This window comes from Phoca vitulina, unplaced genomic scaffold, assembly GCF_004348235.1.
Source record: "Phoca vitulina isolate PV1807 unplaced genomic scaffold, GSC_HSeal_1.0 scaffold35, whole genome shotgun sequence".
Lineage (NCBI taxonomy): Eukaryota > Metazoa > Chordata > Mammalia > Carnivora > Phocidae > Phoca > Phoca vitulina.
The window spans coordinates 8266343-8286196 of record NW_022589738.1 but is presented as its reverse complement, the minus strand read 5'-3'; the positions used below and the strand labels follow the sequence as shown (position 1 = coordinate 8286196).

The 19854-nt window shown below is 36.7% G+C and overlaps 1 protein-coding gene across 1 annotated transcript in view; it reads left to right on the top strand.

The window, feature by feature from the left end:
* TMEM47 (transmembrane protein 47) overlaps positions 1 to 19241 on the top strand; it is a 29257-nt gene extending 10016 nt beyond the window's left edge. Inside the window, exons 2-3 of the mRNA XM_032426652.1 lie at positions 6343 to 6483; positions 16136 to 19241. Coding sequence (XP_032282543.1) covers positions 6343 to 6483; positions 16136 to 16314 — 320 coding nt within the window. The 3' untranslated portion in view covers positions 16315 to 19241. The remainder of the gene's footprint in view (positions 1 to 6342; positions 6484 to 16135) is intronic.
* The last annotated feature ends 613 nt before the right edge of the window (positions 19242 to 19854 follow it).

The following is a 19854-nucleotide window of genomic DNA, read 5'->3' as shown; positions in this document are numbered from 1 at the left end:
AGTATGTAGCATTCATCTCAAATTCCTAAATTACAGTTGATGAAAATAATTCAATGCCATAATTTCTAATGAAATGAGCTAGGCAGGAAAAATGCATGGTCTTCTGTGAAGAGGTGGATGTGTTGGAGAATTTGGGTTTGAAAAGTTATTCTGTAACTGGAGCTTGTTCTCCCCTCAACAAATATAAACCATCCCAGTATTTCCCATTCCTGATGATAAAATGGAATTGGCAATACTGAGTTTGCTTTCTGAGTTCTTACCAATATAATTAAAATAAATTTAAGTGTTTTGCTCTACATATGCCCAATAAGTGAATCAAAGTATTTAGAAGAACTGAAGGTGTTCTGGCGATGAGTGAAATGATCCAGCTTATGTGGGTGAGTTAGGGAGGATTTATGGATGACCTGTGAGGTGGTGTCAGGATGATAGGAAACCTCTTCACCCTGTCACCTCTTCAAGGTGGAACAGTAAATGATTTTAATTGCAGTTATGGATATCATTTTGGTTAATATATCTGTCTTTTAGGGACTTCAAAGGTGAAAATAAAAGTGACTGGCAAATTTGAATGTGATTATAAAAGTTAATTAAAAATCAATATTTTACTTTGTGATGAGAATTCTAGAACAGTGATACTCTCGTATTAAAACATTAAAATACATTTAGGAAAATACTACCCACCCAAATTGTGGGAGTTGAATTTCTAAGGCTAAAAATCTGTTTCTTCATTGCTTTTTAATTTTATCTGATTTCCTAGAAGAAGTGGCAATTGTGTGCTCAGGGATTTACATACAGTAGAACTAATTTCAGCGTATAAACAGTACCTACAGAGGTAAATAAATTAGACAGTGTTTGACAAGTTAAAGGTTTTGAAATGAGGTGGGTGGAGGAAAGCTTTAGGCACTGATGTGGTGCATTTGACCTTGGCTTAAAAAGTGTGGAAAGTGTATTGTCATTAAGATTTTGCCTTTCCTGAAAATTGGAAGTTAACTTTGACCACGAATTCCCTAAAGGAATGTGAATTTCCAATTTGGCAATTATGATGTGGCTCATAGAATTTTCGTAATGCAGTGGCAATTTCAGACCAGTCTCATGTATTAGACTGTAAAGTAAGTCAGCACAATTCTGCAGATTACTAAAGCATTTATAGACATTGGAAACTCTGGCGCCAGCTAATAAAAATACCTTGAAAGAGGACTTGAATTTAGTTCCTGAGTTGCATATTAATGCTGGACTTGATGTTATGATATAAAGACTGCCCAATTTTGATTCTGTAACTGCAGGGGAAAGTATAACATTATGTTCATTATATTCATTCCTGTTTTTTTTTTTTTTTTTTTTCTTAGAGAAAGCACTAGCAGATAGAGAAGCACACACTTATCTTGAGCCTTGGCTAGAAACCTATATATACTATGTTTTTTCCTATTCACACATACCTGTGATAAAGTTTAATTTTTAAATTAGGCACAGTAAGAGATTAACAACAATAAGAATATAAAATAGAAGAGTTATAACAATATACTATAATAAAAGTTATATAAATGTGATCTCTCTCTTGGAATATTGTATTGTGCTATACTAATCCTTGGGATGATGTGAGATGATAAAATGCCTACATGATGAAACGAAGTGAGGTGACTGATAGAGGCATTGTGACGAAGCCTTAGGCTACTACTATTGACCTTCTGGTGATCCGTCAGGAGGATCATTTGCTTTCAGACTGGACTGCGTTTGATCGCGGGTAACTGAAAGCATGGAAAGCGAAACTGCAGATAAGGGGGGACTGCTATACTCTTAAGCAGAACCTGCCATATACTACAGCAGCCTCATTTCAGGTGTGAGTTCCAGATCCAAAACATTCTTTGCAGCCCATTTGAGTCCTCGCTGGCTCATGGACCAAGGATGTACATTTTTTCATCAAAACTGATTATCACTTGTTTTCAGAGCTCTTGGAAACCAAACTCAAATTTCAAATCAACTGGCCTGACATTGAACAATGGCCAGTTTTAATTGTGCAGAGCACTGCAGTTTGTAAAATAGCACCATGGCCATTGATGTTCTGCAGAGCTGGTTTATGTTCACTGCTCTGCTACGGTGTCAGTTTATCATTTATAGAAATGTGTAAAACTAATGCAGAGTAATAAATCTCTAAGGACTCTTACCACTTCATCTGACTAAATACTGTGAGGGCTATAAAACTGTGGAACTAAGATTGATGTAGAAATTAACCAATTATGAGAACTTAAAATAGATGATTTTATTTTAAGAAGTGGGGCTGAAAATTGAGAATTTTATGACATTTTAATTTGTTTTGCAAACACTACATATGGGATAGCGAGTATTTGTGGCATGCAAACTTTCTAATGGAAAAACCATTAGTGTAGAGACAAGTTTTCTGGTCATTTATTGAATATTACCATAAAATTTTTCAAGTTCTATAGTATATAACAAAACATTTTATATGTATATTTTGTTAAATGTACATTTGGTAGATAAGGAGGTATATGTGTATACATGAAGCCCAGCATATATTGTTTTAATGGCTATTACTAGGTATCTATAAAACTATTTTTCACTTTTTAAAAATTCTCCGTATTCTAGTCTTGTTCATCAAGGAAGAGGAAATGGTATCAGGCTGATCTACATGGTCCCTGACTTTAGCTTGCCCGTAAGGCAGGCAGGCCCTAATGTCTGGACAGTGGATTCTAACTCTTTCCTGCAAGAGGCACGATGCCACAAGCACTGTTCTCAGCTTCAGAGTACCTAGTGCTGAACCGTGAAAAGTGCCCTGGGTCTCACTGACTATGGTAGCCTTATCAAACCACTTTTTTGGCTTCCTGATTGTTCAACTGATCAACGAGTTAAAGCTTTGGTCCTGGGCAACCTGCCTGAGTGAATCATTCCAAATGGATATAATGACAGCACTCTCAAAACTTGGCACAGTCTACCAGAGATATGGGCTCAATACTTCAGTCTAAGCCCCAGCTTCTGGCCAGGACAGTGGCAGACATGGCCCAGTTCTAGACTTTCATAAAATAAAATGGCTTCTCTGTGTGAACAGGCATTATCTATGGTTAAGGACCAAAGGGAAGGGTAGCAACATTACAGTGTGATATTGGTAACCTGCCTTTTTTACTTTATGTCTAGGATGACTTTCATTAGCCACAACCCTCAGTACTAAAAATAGATACAGGACTTTTAGAAGAAAATGGGGGAGTGCCTGGGTGGGTCAGTCGGTTGAGCGTCCGACTCTTGGTTTCGACTCAGGTCATGATCTCAGGGTCGTGAGATAGAGCCCCGCACTGGGCTCCGTGCTCAGCACGGGGTCTGCTTGAGACCATCTCACCCTCTCCCTCTGCCCCCCCACCTCAAATAAATAAGTAAATCTTAAAAAAAAAAAAAAAAAAAAAGAGAAGAAGAAAATCAGAACTGGTTGTATTCACTTACTTTTTAGAACTACTTCCTATGCTGTAAGAGGTTCCCTTCCTAATTAGGTTCTAGTCCCTTTTAGTAAGTGTTATTCTCCTTGTGGTTTCTATTGCATTTTATTGGTTTTCCATATGACATGAAGTATTACTATTTTAAGGAAATCTCCTAATTTAAGGAGATTTGGGTTTTCTATACTTTTCAATTGCTAAATTGGATAAGCATCACTTTGCACTCCTTTATTACTCATTTATCAAACTGACTTTATTATGAAATTATTATTGTCTGAGAGACCTTTACATAGAAAAAAGTTCAGCATTGTTAAATGGTACATAAAGTACAGACCAGGGGTCAATAAATTTTAGCCAGAGGGTCAAAACCAGCCCTTTTGTAAAGTTTTATTGGGACACAGCCATGCTCATTCATTTACATATTGTCCATGGCTGTTTTCACACTACACAGCAGAGGTTGAGTAGTTGCAACACAGACCATGACCCACAAAGCTGAAAATATTGACTGTCTTGCCCTTTAAGGGAAAATTTTGCCAATTTTTTTTGTCTTAGTTTGCTTTTACAAAATGCAAATAAATACATGTATTTTATCTATTCTTTGAGCATATTTAAAGTAGAGAAAAGTGATCAAAATTTCTTTTTTTATTTTGGGTTAAAAGTGGAAATAGTCAAATCTGTGGCATATATATTGGGCTGTGGAAATACACAAATCTGGGCAAATCATTATGCATATATATTGGGCTGTGTGAAAGCTTATCAGAAAAGCAATCTTTTAAGTTATTTTTTTAAGTGAGTGAATAGTTGTATATTGACTTAAAATCGATTCTGTAAAAATTCTTGTTTAATTTGGAGAAAGTTGCTAAAAGTAATCATTTTATAAAAATTAATGGTCCAACTAGAAAGTATTCAACAAAGTCTCTATTAAAGAATTTGATGGATGAATAGTTGGATTTTTTTTTTGTACCCCACTTTGATACAATGAAAATTTTACTTATTCAGAAATTTCAACTTGAAAGTTTTTAGAAGAATGTCTATTATGTTAAAGTGAAAAATAATTGTGCTATGTATAAACTTTTTCAAAGAAATTTAGAGACTTCCAAATGTAAGGATTATTCTTTTGGTTTTTTTAAATTCAAAGCTACATGCTGTTATGGAATAAAAAATCCATAGTATGACTATCCTTTTAAACTCTAGTTGAAAGCCAGATATACTTTTGTTTGAAGTTATATGGCTTTGTTACAAATAGATGGCATAAAAAATGCTCTCCACTTTCTTGCGATTCACCTTTATATTTTAAAAGTGTGGATTTTTTCTGTTTTCCCCTTGTTTGTTTGTTTCCTGAATGCAGTGCAAGTTCTGGTTCAGTGCCAGTTATAAATCCAGAATTTATTAGAAGGCAAGGATGTGGAAGAGGACACTTGAGGCAGAGATATATAAGTATAAAGAAGAGAAGAAAATCCGAGGGTTTTATAGGTTCCTCCATTCATCCCTTATCCTACAGTGGTAAAAGAGTGCACTTTGGAAGCTTTCTGGAGGGGTAATTTCAAAGTGCAGCATCAAAATATCATGAGTTCTTAACTTTGAATAAGACTACATTGCAGTTTAACCATGGATTAAAGTCTATTTTCATTTTCTGCACATACATTAAAGTGAGGGCCAGAAGAGGCAGCCTGGGACTTCCAAAGGACCCCCAATGAAGAATGTTCTGCACAGTATCATTTTTTGTGATGCTTCCTAAACTGGATAGTGCTTTCATATATTCACTTTGCTGCTTCTTAGAGAACATTCTCCTCTTCTTATGGGATGGGAAATGGCCAATTTTCTGTCATGCTACTTCTGTATCTTTATAGGAAGTGACAGATGCATTTCAGTGAGGTTTACATTTCACTCAGCACATGGGAGACTCAAAGTATCCATGTACAGAGACCGGTACATAGCATGTGATCAATATATGCTTGCTGTTTCCACGTATGAATGAAGAAAGGGGGCCAGCAGCTATTTAGAGTACATTCTGGCTCCCTGGGAATACTTAATTTCACAGACCATCCTTGTGGTAAATACCACAGTGAGATTAGAATGAAATGAAAGAGAGTAGGGAAAAACAAACAGCAACAAATTTTCCTGATGCCATTTTGCTGGGGGAGTTGTTTAGAGAAGGGGAGGAAAAGACTGGCAAATAAAAACTTGGTTTCTTTGGGGGGTGCAGTACGGAGAAGGAAGGCTTTATGAGAAAGGACCAGAAAAAAAAAAAAAAATGAAAGAATGTGTTACTGCCACACAACATGGGTAGATATCAGAGACATAAAAGCCAGACACAAAATCAATATCACAGACTTAAAAGCCAGACACAAAAGAGTTCAGACCATTTACATAAAGTTTAAGAACAGGCAAAAATGAATCCGAGGTGATAGATGTCCCTTACTAGCCTGGGTGGGAGGGTGACTATTGACTGGGGAGGGGCACGAGGGAACCCCGGTGACGAAAATGTTCAATATCTTAATGTGGGTGGTGGTTATATGGGAGTATGAATATATATAAAAGTTCATCATATTCTCGACTTTCATATTTAAGGTTTGTGAACTTTATAGCTCAATAGAAAAAAACAATAATAATGAAAATAGGTTATGGAAAGGATACCCAATTTACCGTGAAGGCTTAGTAGAGTCCTTGGAAAGCGTGGCAAACCCCTGGTCTAAAAACACTGCTGAGCTTAGCCTAAGAGACTTTTCTGAATTAGGACGTTTATAGTAATTTTTGTTGCAAAACACTTCAGTTCCCAAAGGATGATTAGAATGCAGTAAGATCCCGTGTATTTAGCTGCAGCTAGATGCAGGCTGCTGAACATCATTCTGTTGATTCTTTGAGGATTGACTGCTTAAAAGCAATACTTTCTTGTTTTTCTTTGCAGATTGGCAGATTGCTACTCTGGCTTTACTCTTGGGCGGTGCTGCCATCATTCTTATTGCATTCCTGGTGGGTTTGATTTCTATCTGCGTGGGATCTCGAAGGCGCTTCTACCGACCTGTTGCTGTCATGCTTTTTGCAGCAGGTAAATGTGTATTTATTACGTTCGAGCTGGTATTCAAGTTGCAGCAACCTTTCTACCATCCCTCCCTTCACATGCAAAAGCAGTATGAGGTTGCTGCATTACCTACAAATTGAGAGACATTTGATATATTTTAAGGTAAACTGACTAAGGGTTTGTCGTATTACAGGTTTTCAGTATGTTAAGCATTTCACAGAGCAGAGTGGCAATTTCTAAACTTCTAACTAAAACATGAGTAAGTAAGAGTTCTTGACAGGGCTATTGCCTTACGAATTGCAGCAGATGTGTTTACCAACTGTCTTCACATTCAGCTTGTTTCCCCTCCTTTTATTGCCCCCTTATTTTTTTCTGACGTGAAACTGGAAAAAATTCCAATATATGTAGGCTGAAAGGTCTAAATCTGTTTGGAAACAAACATGCTTATAATGAAAAATGATAATGTATAACTTGAACCATCAGACAATTCAGTTGTATGCGGTCACTGGCATAGTCGTTAATCTAACAGCCGTCGTTCTAGGAAGCACGCACAGCTGGGACGAAAACATGAAGCAAGGTAAGGTGGAGGTTTTGCTAAAATCAGGGAACTGTTTAGAAAGGGGGTTTGTAAGACTAAAAGCCCAGTCCATTATTTAATGTATTTTAATTTTCATCTATAAGAATAGCCTTGACTATATTGTTCTTTTTGATTCCAACTGAAATATTCTTGTGGTGCCTTCAGTTTACCCTGTCAGTCACATCTGATTTGAAGACTGCAAAATAAGCCTCTGTGACTGTCAATAATGAAGACACTGACAGAACCATCTCGGATTAGATGGATTTTTTTTTTTTTTAAAGCTGTTTAAAGATGGGAATGGATGAAATTTCTCAGGATTTGAAGTGTAGTTTGATCTAAAAATACAAGATCAGAAGTAGTCTGCTGCCCCCTGCTGTTTGTGTTCATTTTTTATACCCAAGAAGACTGACTGGAATGTAGGTGTCATGAAAAGGAAGGTCCAGAGGGCTGAAGTACATCTAAGTCAAATCTCTTAAGTGACTTGCTCAAAATTCTATAGTAGTTACCAGCAGAGCCAGGGCTGGGAGGCTACTGAATTTTGAACTAGTGGTTCATTCGCTACTGACTCATTCATTCATTCAGCTGTTCATTAGGTGCCTCTTACAGACTGAACATGGCATTAAGAGACCCATGAAACCAGCTAAATAGCACCACAGATACTTTCTAATAGAATAGAAAACACTATTACAAAAAATAGTTTGAAATCTTAGGCAGTGGCCATACTATTCATTTTTCTGTTGATCTGTGTAATAAAGATCTCTATTGTGAATCATTTAGTACAACACGAAGATTCTCCTAAAGATTCCATCACAGTTCTCTAGTTTATATCTTGGTTCATGGATTTATCATGGATCTTTCTATTCTTAGAATGAAATAACTTAGGTATTTTAATTTTAGTATAAATTTGTCTTTGCAGCGAGGATTTATTAACATAGTGATAAGATAATTAATTGTAATAAAATTTTTTGATAAATTGTTCTGAAATTATATACCATTCCTTAAAACTGGAATTATGTTTTGAATAATCTTTAGAATACTCAGATATTTCTGATTTTACAAAGGTATAGAGGTACTCTAGACATTCTCTTATAAATATCCAGTATTATGGTGCTACCTAGTTACTGTCTCATTTAGATTTTAACTTACCGCATAATAGCATGTGCAGAATCTATAAAGAAATCCATTGTTTATAGCACCTATTTTAAACATCCTTAGAAAAGTAACTAGGAGTTTCTAGTTCTTTCTAAAAAAGCTCTGTATGTTTTCCCAAGTATAGCAAATTTTATGAAAATGTGAAAATACTGGTTGTAACAGAAAACATATTGTAAATGAACATAAGTTAGAGGTAATGGATTTGGTCAAAATAAAGATTCCAATTTAGCTCTAGCTACTACAAGTATTAGTAAAGTATAAAATAATGAGAGGAATCCCTACAGTAATATTCATATATTCATATTCTACCCGCTGAGACCTAAAGCAAGCATTATACTGCTACATTTTTAAAATGTACATGTGCTGAGATTTAATTTTACTTACTCTCTTTTGACACTGTGCTTATGGAAGCTTTTTTTGAAATAACCATTAGTTTAGTGTTCATTTTGCTTATAAGCAAGGTAAAAACTTACTCATTATTTGAAACATATCATGAAAAGGTTTCTCTCTCCCATCTCAAAACCCATTAAAGAGTTGCCTGTAGCCGATTTCTGGAAAAGATACTCATTACACATAATAATCCATTATTGTTTTGGGCATAAGATGAACAAATTTGGAAAATCTGCCCACTTGAAACAATGCTAGTGAAAATCATGGCTGTTTATTTTGCTTGCTTCATAGTAAACATACTTATTCTCTTGGTTGGCCTGTCTCACTTGTAATTCAGTTTAGTGATTCTTTCTAAATGTGTATTTGGAGCCATTTCCCCTTTTTGCTCATGTTGGTCTGCTTGAAAATAGTCTGTGTTTCTCTTCTTTTCTCAAAATGTTTTTTTCAAATAATACCCAGCCTTATCTTGGTGTTGACACATAGAGAATGTTATGTATTTCAGCAAAGAAATAATCTTCTTCTGCTGAAACATGCAGTACATAAAATCAAAACAAACATAGCATTACCACTTGGAAACATCTCTACACCGGACTACATAATTAATTCAGCACCATGTGCTATGCCCGGTACAACACCATGCACAGTAGATGGTTGAATGGATGCTGGAAAGATGATGAAGGCACGTGGCTTGTAACTTGACAGGGAGAAACAGGCATGTAAACAACTAGCTAACTCTAGCATAATTTTTCTTAAACCATTTCTCTTTTGACAATTTATGAAGCAGCAAGTTTCATGTGAGCACCAAGCTCCAACCAAAACAGCTCAAGAAATTGATAGTTATAAAAATGATTTTTTTTCATTTATTCTTGTTTTCATTCACTTATTTAACAAATAAACGTGGGGCACCTCTAGTATGTAGGTATACTGCCTTGGTGTTAGATTATATACTCCAAGGGTATTTACTAAAAGCTGATGATCAAATCTCATAAAGGCAGCCAAACATATTTTAAAGGTTTTGCATCTTCCCTTTATCCCTGAAGTCCCTAATTTGGGGGGGGGGGGCTTGTTACCCACCTGAATAGTTAGTAGAATGGCTAAGAGCTTGTCATCACTGCAGCCCGTCTAAAACATTGTCACATGTTCCACAACTCTCTCGCTCACTGGTCTTAGAAGTCTGGACTTCAGAATAAGATACTATCTGTAATAAAAAGGTTGACAACAATAATTAATCGAGCACCTACCACATGTAACACTGCTAGACACTTAGCATATACTATTTCTGATATAGCAATCTTGGCATTGGGTATTTATTTTCCCCATATTATCACTGAAGAAATAAGTTCAGAAAGGTTAAGTGACTCCCCAGGGTTATCCAGCTAGTCAGTTGCAGGGCCAGGGTTTCAGTCCATCTTCACTTGGGTATGTATAACACATAGAAAAACAAGAGCAGAATCAGCCTTGAATTTTGAAATCAGCTGCCAACTGTGTACTGCAGTTGGAGTCCATCCTGTAACTCCATTTACTCCATCTCTTGGGGCAACACCTGAAAGAAATAAGCAACTTGAGAGGCCATAAAGACCACACATTGATCAGTGCAACATGACTGAATCATAGCGCATCATGAAAGTGTGCACTTTTCCAATACAGAGGACTATAGCATGTTTTTTATTGTGTAACTGACAACGATAGGTAAAATATGATGGGATTGTAACTGGCATCTAGCTCTCACTAAAGAGTTGGTGAAATTAAAGGGGCTGCCTCTTTCTAGGTCCTCTTCTTGTATTGTCTGGTTTTGCAGATCTTTTGTATGCCCCACTGGGACTTAGGATGATTTTTTCCATTTTTTAAAGGCCATTAGTACAAATTGCAGAAGATTCTCAGTCTTCTAATTCAGATTTTAAATAACAGAATCCCCACTAATTTTATTAATGATACTTCCTTTCTGTTCTATCTGCAAAAAGCCTTCTGTAAATGAATGTTTGTACAGAATGGTGACTGTTTTTCCCCCAGGGTCCTGCAACTGCTTTCCACCTCTGAGCTCTCTCTGATTAGAGGCTTGAATTTTGCAGCCCTCTTTACAATACTGGAGGTATTTTGAGTCTAGATTTTGGCAGAAAAACCAGTGCCCACCTTAGATTTCAAACTAAAAAGGAATTCTATTCACAGATCTTTATCAGTATCGAACTACCCTTTGGCTAGAACAATTTATCGTATCAATGCCAATAATTAATTTCATATGTACTACAACTCTTGGTAGTTACAGATTAAATTTAAAAAGGAAAAGAAGGGGGCGCCTAGGTGGCTCAGTCGGTGAAGCATCTGCCTTCAGCTCAGGTCATGATCTCAGGGTCCTGGGATCAGCGGGGAGTCTGCTACTCTCTCCCTCCCTCTCACTCTGCCCCTCCCCCTGCTCATGCTCTCTCTCCCTCTCTCTCCCAAATAAATAAGTAAAATCTTTAAAAAAAAAAAAAATAAAAAGGAAAAGAAGATCGCTTCATATTGACCCTTCATGGGCAAATGTTTTCAGAATTCTCCAGATTACCATTTTCTTTTTGTAAACATTCTGTATTTAGAGACTTGGCTGGTAAGTCCTATCAATTCTGTCTCTAAATTATCTTCTAAGTCTGTAGCTTCTTTTCATGACCCACCATTACTGCCTTGGTTGAGGGCATAGTGGAACACCTCCGTTCCCCGATTGGAACTTCCCCTACTTTATTTTTTGATGGTAATATCCGACTTAAAATATCTACGTGACTCCTTCCTTTCCCTTTCCTAGAATCCAGTTACTGCGTTTTTCTTTTATCATCTTTTCTTCACCTTCTCTCCTCTTTCTTTCCTGCTGGTGGCATCTCAGTCATCACTGCATACAGGTATCCATGCATTGACTAGCCTCCTTCCTAGGAGCCTCCCGTCTCTAGTCCCTCCTGCTTACAGTCTGTCTTGCACACAAACCCATGAGGTGGTGTTCTCAAATACACATTTGGTCTCACCACTTGTCCCTTTGGTTTCCCCAGAGGCAGAACGTAAGACAGGGAAACAAGTGCAAGTACTTAGTCTGGGAGGCAAAAGCACAGATACGGAAAAGTGAGACAGAGAAGAGTAGGTAGGCAAGAAAGAGGACATTATCAAACCAGTTGTTGCTGAAGGCAGCTGGAGCTTAAACTTCCTGGAAAAATTCTGGAAACCGGTTTACAACACACACCTCAGAGTTATTTCATTGGAAGGACTAGGGAAGTGGGGTATTTAGAAGCGAGATTCTGAGAGTCATTGGTAAGGGCTGAGGTGATGGCAGGGGAGCCGGCAGCGTTCATTTCCCAGAGCACCAGGCCTGCCCCACAATCAGGCAAAGGAGCTTTCGTGGCCAGAGGAGAAGTCAGGCAAAGAAGTGCAGGTGTTGCAGACTGTTGGAAGTCAGGCTGACAAGTATTGGAGTGATGAAGATGAGAGCATATGGGTAGGGCACCAACAGCATCTACAATTCAGATAACCTCTGAGATGTCTCCCTGTAGAAACTGGTCTCTTATTTTTATGACACATAAGCCTTTTATAGTCTGAACCAAACCTTTCCATGGGAATGTACCCTTTATTCCAACCTCCTGACTTTTCTATAGGTACACCCTCTTATACTGCTAAGCTCTATACAAGCTGCTGCTTTTTCCCAGAGGTCTTTTCATTTTTGTCTTCTGACGACGTCCTGTCCATCCTTTGAGAACCAATTCAAATGGTGCTTCCTCTCGGAAGCCCTCCCTTCTTTGTCCAGGCAGGAATGGTGTTTGGGATATCGTTAGAGTTCAGAAAATGTGTAATGAATGGATCAGTGAACATGCCTCTGCTCTTACTGTTGAACACATTCATTTGTAATTATCTATGTGTCTGTTTTCACCATAGAGTATGAAATATGACCGGTCAAGGGCCATGTCCTGTCTGTCTGATCCCTTTCACCTGCCACATGGTCAACATCCAATAAGTTTTTGTTGAAATATCCCCTTAAATGAAAGTATTGGATATTTCAATATTGAATGTTTTCAATGGTTCAGCATTGAAAGCACTGAAAAATAGCCCCTTAAAACTAGACATAAGACAAAAATTAGTACCTCTAAGTTCTTGTCATGCCTCTCCACACAATTTCATGGTTACTAGTTTCGTTGCCTCTTTTCAAAAGAGTGGAGAGAGGTATAAAATGAACTTCAAATTCCCTTTAAATTCTAAAATGCTACACAACTTCACTAATGTTGCCCCTGAGGTAGAGCATAGAGAATACCATAGCCGATGCCTATTATGTTTCACTGATTGGTGGTAAAGTAGAAATGTAAGTGTGATGATGTTTTCTTGAGTTCTGGACTTGGTTTGTGTATTTGTTTTTCCCTTCACACCATCTACAAAAGGCAAGGAGGCATTTTTACCTGCCTCTGTGTATTTTTATTAAATGGAAAAAGTTATTTACAAATGCCGGCTTATATATGTTTTTTTCTCAGTTTTGCTATTACATGCATTTCTCTCAGTGATTCTAAAGAGAGTAAAATAATGCAGAGGCATAAAGCGTTTTAGGGTAATTTTCATCTGGCTACAACACAATAAAGCTTTATCTCTAAGAAAGCTGCTCAGGAGAATATGCCAGTGGAGCCTAATGGAGTTGTATTTCCACTTTTCCACTAGAGGGAAATTATGTCATTGTATTATACCAAGGAGGCCAAATATTTGCTAAATAAAACACATTGAAATGAATATTAAAAGCAGCCTAGGTAAACAACTCACCCTAGGGACTGGCTCTTTCACAAAAGAACCCATATAATCCTTCTAGAATAGAATTCAGATCAGTTATTACCTCTCTGCTCAAACTCCTTTAGCAGGTGTCCATCACACTAAGAAGAAAATCCGGACCCCCGCCCGTGGTTCACAGGTCCATCCCGGATGGGCCCCTGCTTCTCTCTTCTGTCTCACGTCTCACGTCTCACGTCTCACGTCCTGCCCCACCCAGATTGCTCACTCCCCATTTGATTGACCTGCCCCCCTCACTTCATTCAGGTCTGTCCTCAAATGACTCCTCCCCTAAAGAGGCTTTCCCCAGCTTTTGATCTGAAAGAGCAGCCTGCATCCCTCTATCTGGTTTTCTGGCGTTCTTGTATTTTTCACGTCTCTTGGCAATACCTGCCATGTTCTGTGTCTGTTTCTTAATGGACAGCCTCCCCATGAGGGTAGCGACTTTTGTCACCCATGCCTTAAACTGTACCATTTGGTTCAAACTTTTATTGAATGAATGAATTTGTCGAATGAGTAAATAAATGACTATTCCTACTTCACATTTGTATTTCAGTCACCTACTGGCAAGATCAGTCATGCTTTGACTAGTGACCAGAGTATAGGAGCCTGAGGAGAAATTGCCTTTTTATCTTTTAAACTTACTTACTAACTTTGCAATGTTTTTCTGTAGTTCATGGTTGATAGTAATTGACTTCTTGTTAGTTTTAAGACATTTAATACATGAAACCACCCTTTCCCTCACAAAGTCACAGAGCCAGCTGACTTTTTTAATTTTTTTAATTAATACACATTTAGCACTTGCTGGAAGTAGAGGAAGTATGGGTTATATAATGAGCTGTCAGTTGTCCTAACAATGACTTAAAACCTTTTCTAAGACTTTTAAACTATAAACAAGATGTGATGTTCATTTTGGATGCCAAGAGATTCTCCTTTTATATGGACCTATTTATCCATCCACTCTCCATAGTATGGAAGTGTGGTAGGCGCAGTGTTGAGCTACATGGCAAAAATGTTTCAAATTCTTATATCTGGCTCCAGAAAAGTTACTTGACCCCCTAGTCAGAACCTTACAGAATGGAATGATTTTGTGGAATCACACCCTCATGAATTTTCTGGAGTTCATCAATTTTATGCTAGAGAGAGGACCATTAATGTAGACTTTCTGGGAACATTAATCATATTGGTAATAAGGATCTTTTATAGGTACTGAGAATAGATGAGCATAGACTTTAAAGCACAAAACTCCAGTTTAATTAAATACGCTATCCATCCTACTGCTCTTTCTAAAAAAGGTAATAAACTGTATCTTTTTTTACTATATAAAATTTTATTCTTGTCTCCATAATTGTTCATGTGTTTGTTGTTGTGCATTTGGAATTTACAGTATTTTTAAGATGAGTTAAATAATAATCATTTTCACTAAACATTTACTTGATGTATCAGGGGTTGGCAAACTTTTTTTTTTATACAGGGCCAGATAGTAAGCACTTCCGGCTTCGTGAGCTGCATGGTTTTTCTTGCAACTATCCAAGCTCTGCTTTGTAACGCGGACAGTACATGAACGAGCCTGGTTGTGTTCCAAGAAAACTTATTTTCAAAAACAAACAGCGGACCAGATTTGGTAGTTTGCCAACCCCTGCCCCATAGTACATAGTACCCAGATTTTTTAAGATTGTTTCTTGAGGGTAGAAGCTGTCCTATAGTAGAGAATGAGGCAGATGCATCCCATAAATTCTAGTTAAGTTGATTGAAATATAGTAGAAATTATACAGTAGATGCAATATGCAGTTATGATTTTGAATGGAAGACATCTCTTGTGTAATCCAGTGTCTCCCATATAGAAATATCAACAGGATAAGGACCACTTTAATTTTAGATATATAAGAAAAAACAACAACCCTTCCCTTTCCTGATGAATTTTTTTTTTTTTTTTAAATCAGGTATGACTCATCACAGTTCCCCTTTAGCCCTGACTGACAACTGACTTAAGAACCGAGAGTTAGCTGAGAACGAAGAGCTGAGTTTTGTCTCGATGGTAGTAGCTAGCATTAGCTGATGTTTTCAGTACCATTAGCTCCTATGCCTTCATTGATTTCATTCTTTTTTGAAAGTAGGTGAAGAATAAATATATAAATGTCATCTGTTATATCTAACACAAAGGTTTAATTGGATGTGGCTTCTTGACAAAGATGACTTTTGAGCCCCTTTTGAAGGATGAGAGGAAAGGAATGAAAATCGTTTTTGATCAGAGGAATATAAGCAAAGGCATCATGGTAGGAGTTGCTAGAATCATCGGCTGAGTTACGTGGTATGGAGAAGCAGCAGCAAGAAAAGCACGTCTTAAATCACAGCTTGACCACTTTCATCAGTACAAATGAATTTGAATTCCTCAGTTCCTCAAGAGCATAAATAAATAGCAAGGGTTTCGGGTATTTGTGGTCACTGTTCTCGGGGAACTATTTACAGGTTTTGTTTTGTTGAGCTTATATATGTATGTCTATAAAGTGAGAATCACTACTTTGTATGCTCTTGTAAATTATTGCACTAATTATTTCATCAAGTACTATTATGGGGAGTTACTAATTGCTAGTAGAGTAATTCTTACTATATTGTGAAACAGTGTTAAAGACAAAATTGCTAATGTTTTAAGGTATACCATCTGGAATAAGCAGTGCTTCAAATTTTTTGGCTTTTATGTTTGATTACAAAGCAATTCTCATACATATATATATTTATATGTTGTATCGTTTTATTTCCTGCAAAGAACACTTTCCTAATTTCTATTTGCTTTTCTTTCAGTTGTTTTACAGGTTTGCAGCCTGGTCCTTTACCCAATCAAGTTCATTGAAACTGTGAGCTTGAAAATTTACCATGAGTTCAACTGGGGTTATGGCCTGGCCTGGGGTGCAACTATATTTTCGTTTGGGGGTGCCATCCTTTATTGCCTGAACCCTAAGAACTACGAAGACTACTACTAGAACCAACAGTCTCACATTTTAAAAAACAACCAACCATCCAACAAAAGGATTACGTCTGTTATCTTTTCTAACTCACTGTTTTCTAAAACACATGTGGAGCATCAAGCAGTTTCCTCAGTTGATTTAATATCTTTTGCCTTTTGGCTGTCAACATCATAACCAGCTTTTACATCCATTTTAGGGACCTGTACAAATTAAGAGAGCTGATTAGACATAGGCAAATGCTGCAAACTTCCAATATGTTCATGTCATTTTTCTTGACAAGTGAAGGGTCTATATAGGCAATGCTTTGGCAATCAGCTTCTCCCCAGGAAGGGAGTCAAGACTTGGAGACATGTGCTTTTCATTGTGCGGTTAGCAGTTGTGCCTCAGCCATATCTAGAATGAGGAAAATTGGGAGTCTCTGCTTTCCTTGGGGCAACTAGAAAGAAATATGCATGAGTTGCTTTTGTCCGAAGTACCCTTTAAATCATTTACCAAACATTACTGCAAATAATTGTGCATATGTAACAAGCTTAAATATTTTTATAGAAGGTGAACCATTAGTATAAATGGTAATAAGTTGTTCCCTACTCCAATACATGCATTTGCCTATTACACATAAAAGTAATATTTGCTCTAGTGAAGTGATTTGAACACTAACCTTGTACACGTTAAGAGGCTTAGATTGGTATTCACACTTATTTACTGTACAAAAGTACATATACCTTAAAGCTTTTGCTCTGTGTTCTCTACTGTTTCACTGGAAAGTTTTAATAGAATTGTATAAGAAGAAAAATTGAAATGGTGTTAATCTGAAAATTCATGATTCTTCTGCAAGCACTGTAGTTCAAAAGAGAGTAGCAATTAGAATGATCATTTTGTTAAAAGTTCAGTAAAATAGAAGGCTGCTTTTTTTCAAGTACTTTAAATGTCTTTATTAAAAAATAAAAGAATAGTGATAGATTTATAGAAATGTCTAAATGTCTCAGTAGAGGAGTAGAATTCATCTGGTTATCACCTGGTCCTCTGAAGTTAACTAACGGGCTGATTTCTGCACACAATTATGATGGATTTATGTTAAGGGAATCATTTGTTGGCTGTTCAAATGGAAGGAAGGAAATATCAATGATAGGGAATAAGTTTGCAACTAATCTCACACTGCAAACTTGCATTAATCCTGTTTAATACACAAATTTGGATAGTTTAATTATAAACATATTTTTATATCAAATAATACAGTTCTAATATAAAAGTTATAGATAGTTATTTTTGTTAACAAAGACACTAAAACAGTATGTCCTGGTTTTGGCCCTTTTGCAGAAAGAAGCATTGGAAAAATCATTTAAAACCTACTTATGTTCTATTGTATTGCAAAATCCGTTAAGAGCAGGACCACATCAATAGTATTTAATAATTTGCTTTATCTCCCAGAGCAGAGTTCTGCTTTCAGCTTGTCTTAAGAACTGTTGCCAGAACAACAGGGAAAAAAATCTGTTTTATTATTCAAACGCTTAAAAAAAAAAAAACCCTTCCATCTTGTGACTTCTCTATAGAATCACAAAGTAAATATGAAGAACCAGGCTTGATCTTACTTTAGCAATGACAGACAAAAGTAATTAAATGCATCCTAGAGAGAAACCTTTATAAAAGTATATGATTCTCTATAGACTCATAAGAAACTATGGGTGGAAGTTTTCCAGAAAGATATTAGTATCATAGAATCTTCTGAAGCAATTTTCTTGAAAAATAGTGAAATCTGGGCCAGACTGTCTTGCAGTTAATTGCATATTGTCAGAGCAGCATGAGAAATACGGTATTTGTTGGATAGGGATTTTGGCTACTAAACATTCTCTATTGTGAGAGAGTCTCTTTATTCCTGAATAATGGGAGAACAGTACTTGGGGGCTGACATCAGTGAGGCACTTTTCTTAGTCCTAGCAGGGGATGCAGTGTGCTGTTAGACCGATATCACATCTCGAGTCTTACCAAGTTTTCATTCTCTGTCAGTATGACAGGCTGGAAAATGACAGACTATGTTATAGGCTAAGGCACACATATTTGTAGTACACTCAAAGGTAGATTTCTTATATAAGTTTTCTCCCCTTCCCAGTGAAGAGCCCTATGTTGTATTTCTACCATCACTAATATTTGAAAGTATTTCATGACTAACAAGCTCAGTACAACACGAAAATTGTTGCTTATCCGAAATACTTTTCGTCTATCAGAATGAACACACGTGAATTTTCACCTACATTACGTCTTTGCAGCTTTAGGTTTGTTTGATGTTTTCTTACAAGCAAAACTGTTGACTATAAATCCATTGTTTATCTTAGAGCGATATATACGCATACACATATAGAGCATAAAGTACTCATCAGGGCTAGTTACTTGGATTTCTTGCACAACTATTTAGCTTTTTGTAAGTTCAACATGTAAATTTTAAAGACAAATATAGAGAGACCTATGTGTTTGAAATATAAATGATATATATGGATTAGCATGTACCTGTATATTATTAAACATGCAATGAACTGACTGGTAAGTGACGTCTAATTGTATGGCTAGCAATGTAATTTATTCAGACTGTATTTTTGTACAGAGCAGCGCACACTAACCTATGCCTCTGTGTCCTCTTTAATGCCTAAAACTGTGCCTAGAAATTTCATCTGTCTTAAAAAATAAAATTATACTTCATGCTGTTTATGCTATAGTTTCTCTACTGCTGTTCTATATTTATTATTTTTAAATATATGACATGTTTACTACTTAAATATGAATCCATGGTATTCTGGTTATTTTTTCTAACAGTCCTCTGGGGGAAACCTGTTTATCACTCCAGTGGTTTTGAGTTTGCAGTTTCGCGATCGGTTCTTCATTTCCTGATTTTTGTAGCTGACATGAAGTTATCTATGTGGAAAAAATAAAAATAAAAGTGGTTTCACTGATGTGGTTTGACTTGTGTCTTCTCTGCTGTGTAGACCCATTAACAGGTTCCCAAATTACACGTCTGCAAGTTCATGTTCTCCTTTATAATATATATTACCTAGAAAACAGAACCTGCCATGGCATGCTCATTTTATGTAAAACTTTTTAAAACTAGTTTTGTTTCATATTCTCTCCCAAGATTCTTTCTGTCCCCTGCAGTTGAGTTATATAAACACTAAGAGAAAGAAAGAATGTTAAATGTCTCTTTAAACTTTGTTTTGAAATGCACAGGAAGGAGATACAGCGCAGGCTACTGCTTTTCCTACTCTAATGACACAATTAGAAACAGGAATAGCAAAAGGGTCGATACTCTGTTTTGGCTTTTGTTTCGTTTTCGGTGTTTGCAAGGTAGGTTAAAACAGCCCCTCCTGCATTATTTCTCACTTTTAATTACAGAGGCATGCTCCATTGTCCGTGCACACGCGCATGCGCATGTGAACAAATCCATAAAATTAAAGTCGAAATTTCGCTTCACCTTTGTGTATATAAATGGTGAGTGTACTTGGAAAGAAATTTAAATGAGGCAATAAAATGCATTTGTATGGTTGCCAGAAATTTTTCTTGAAGATATAA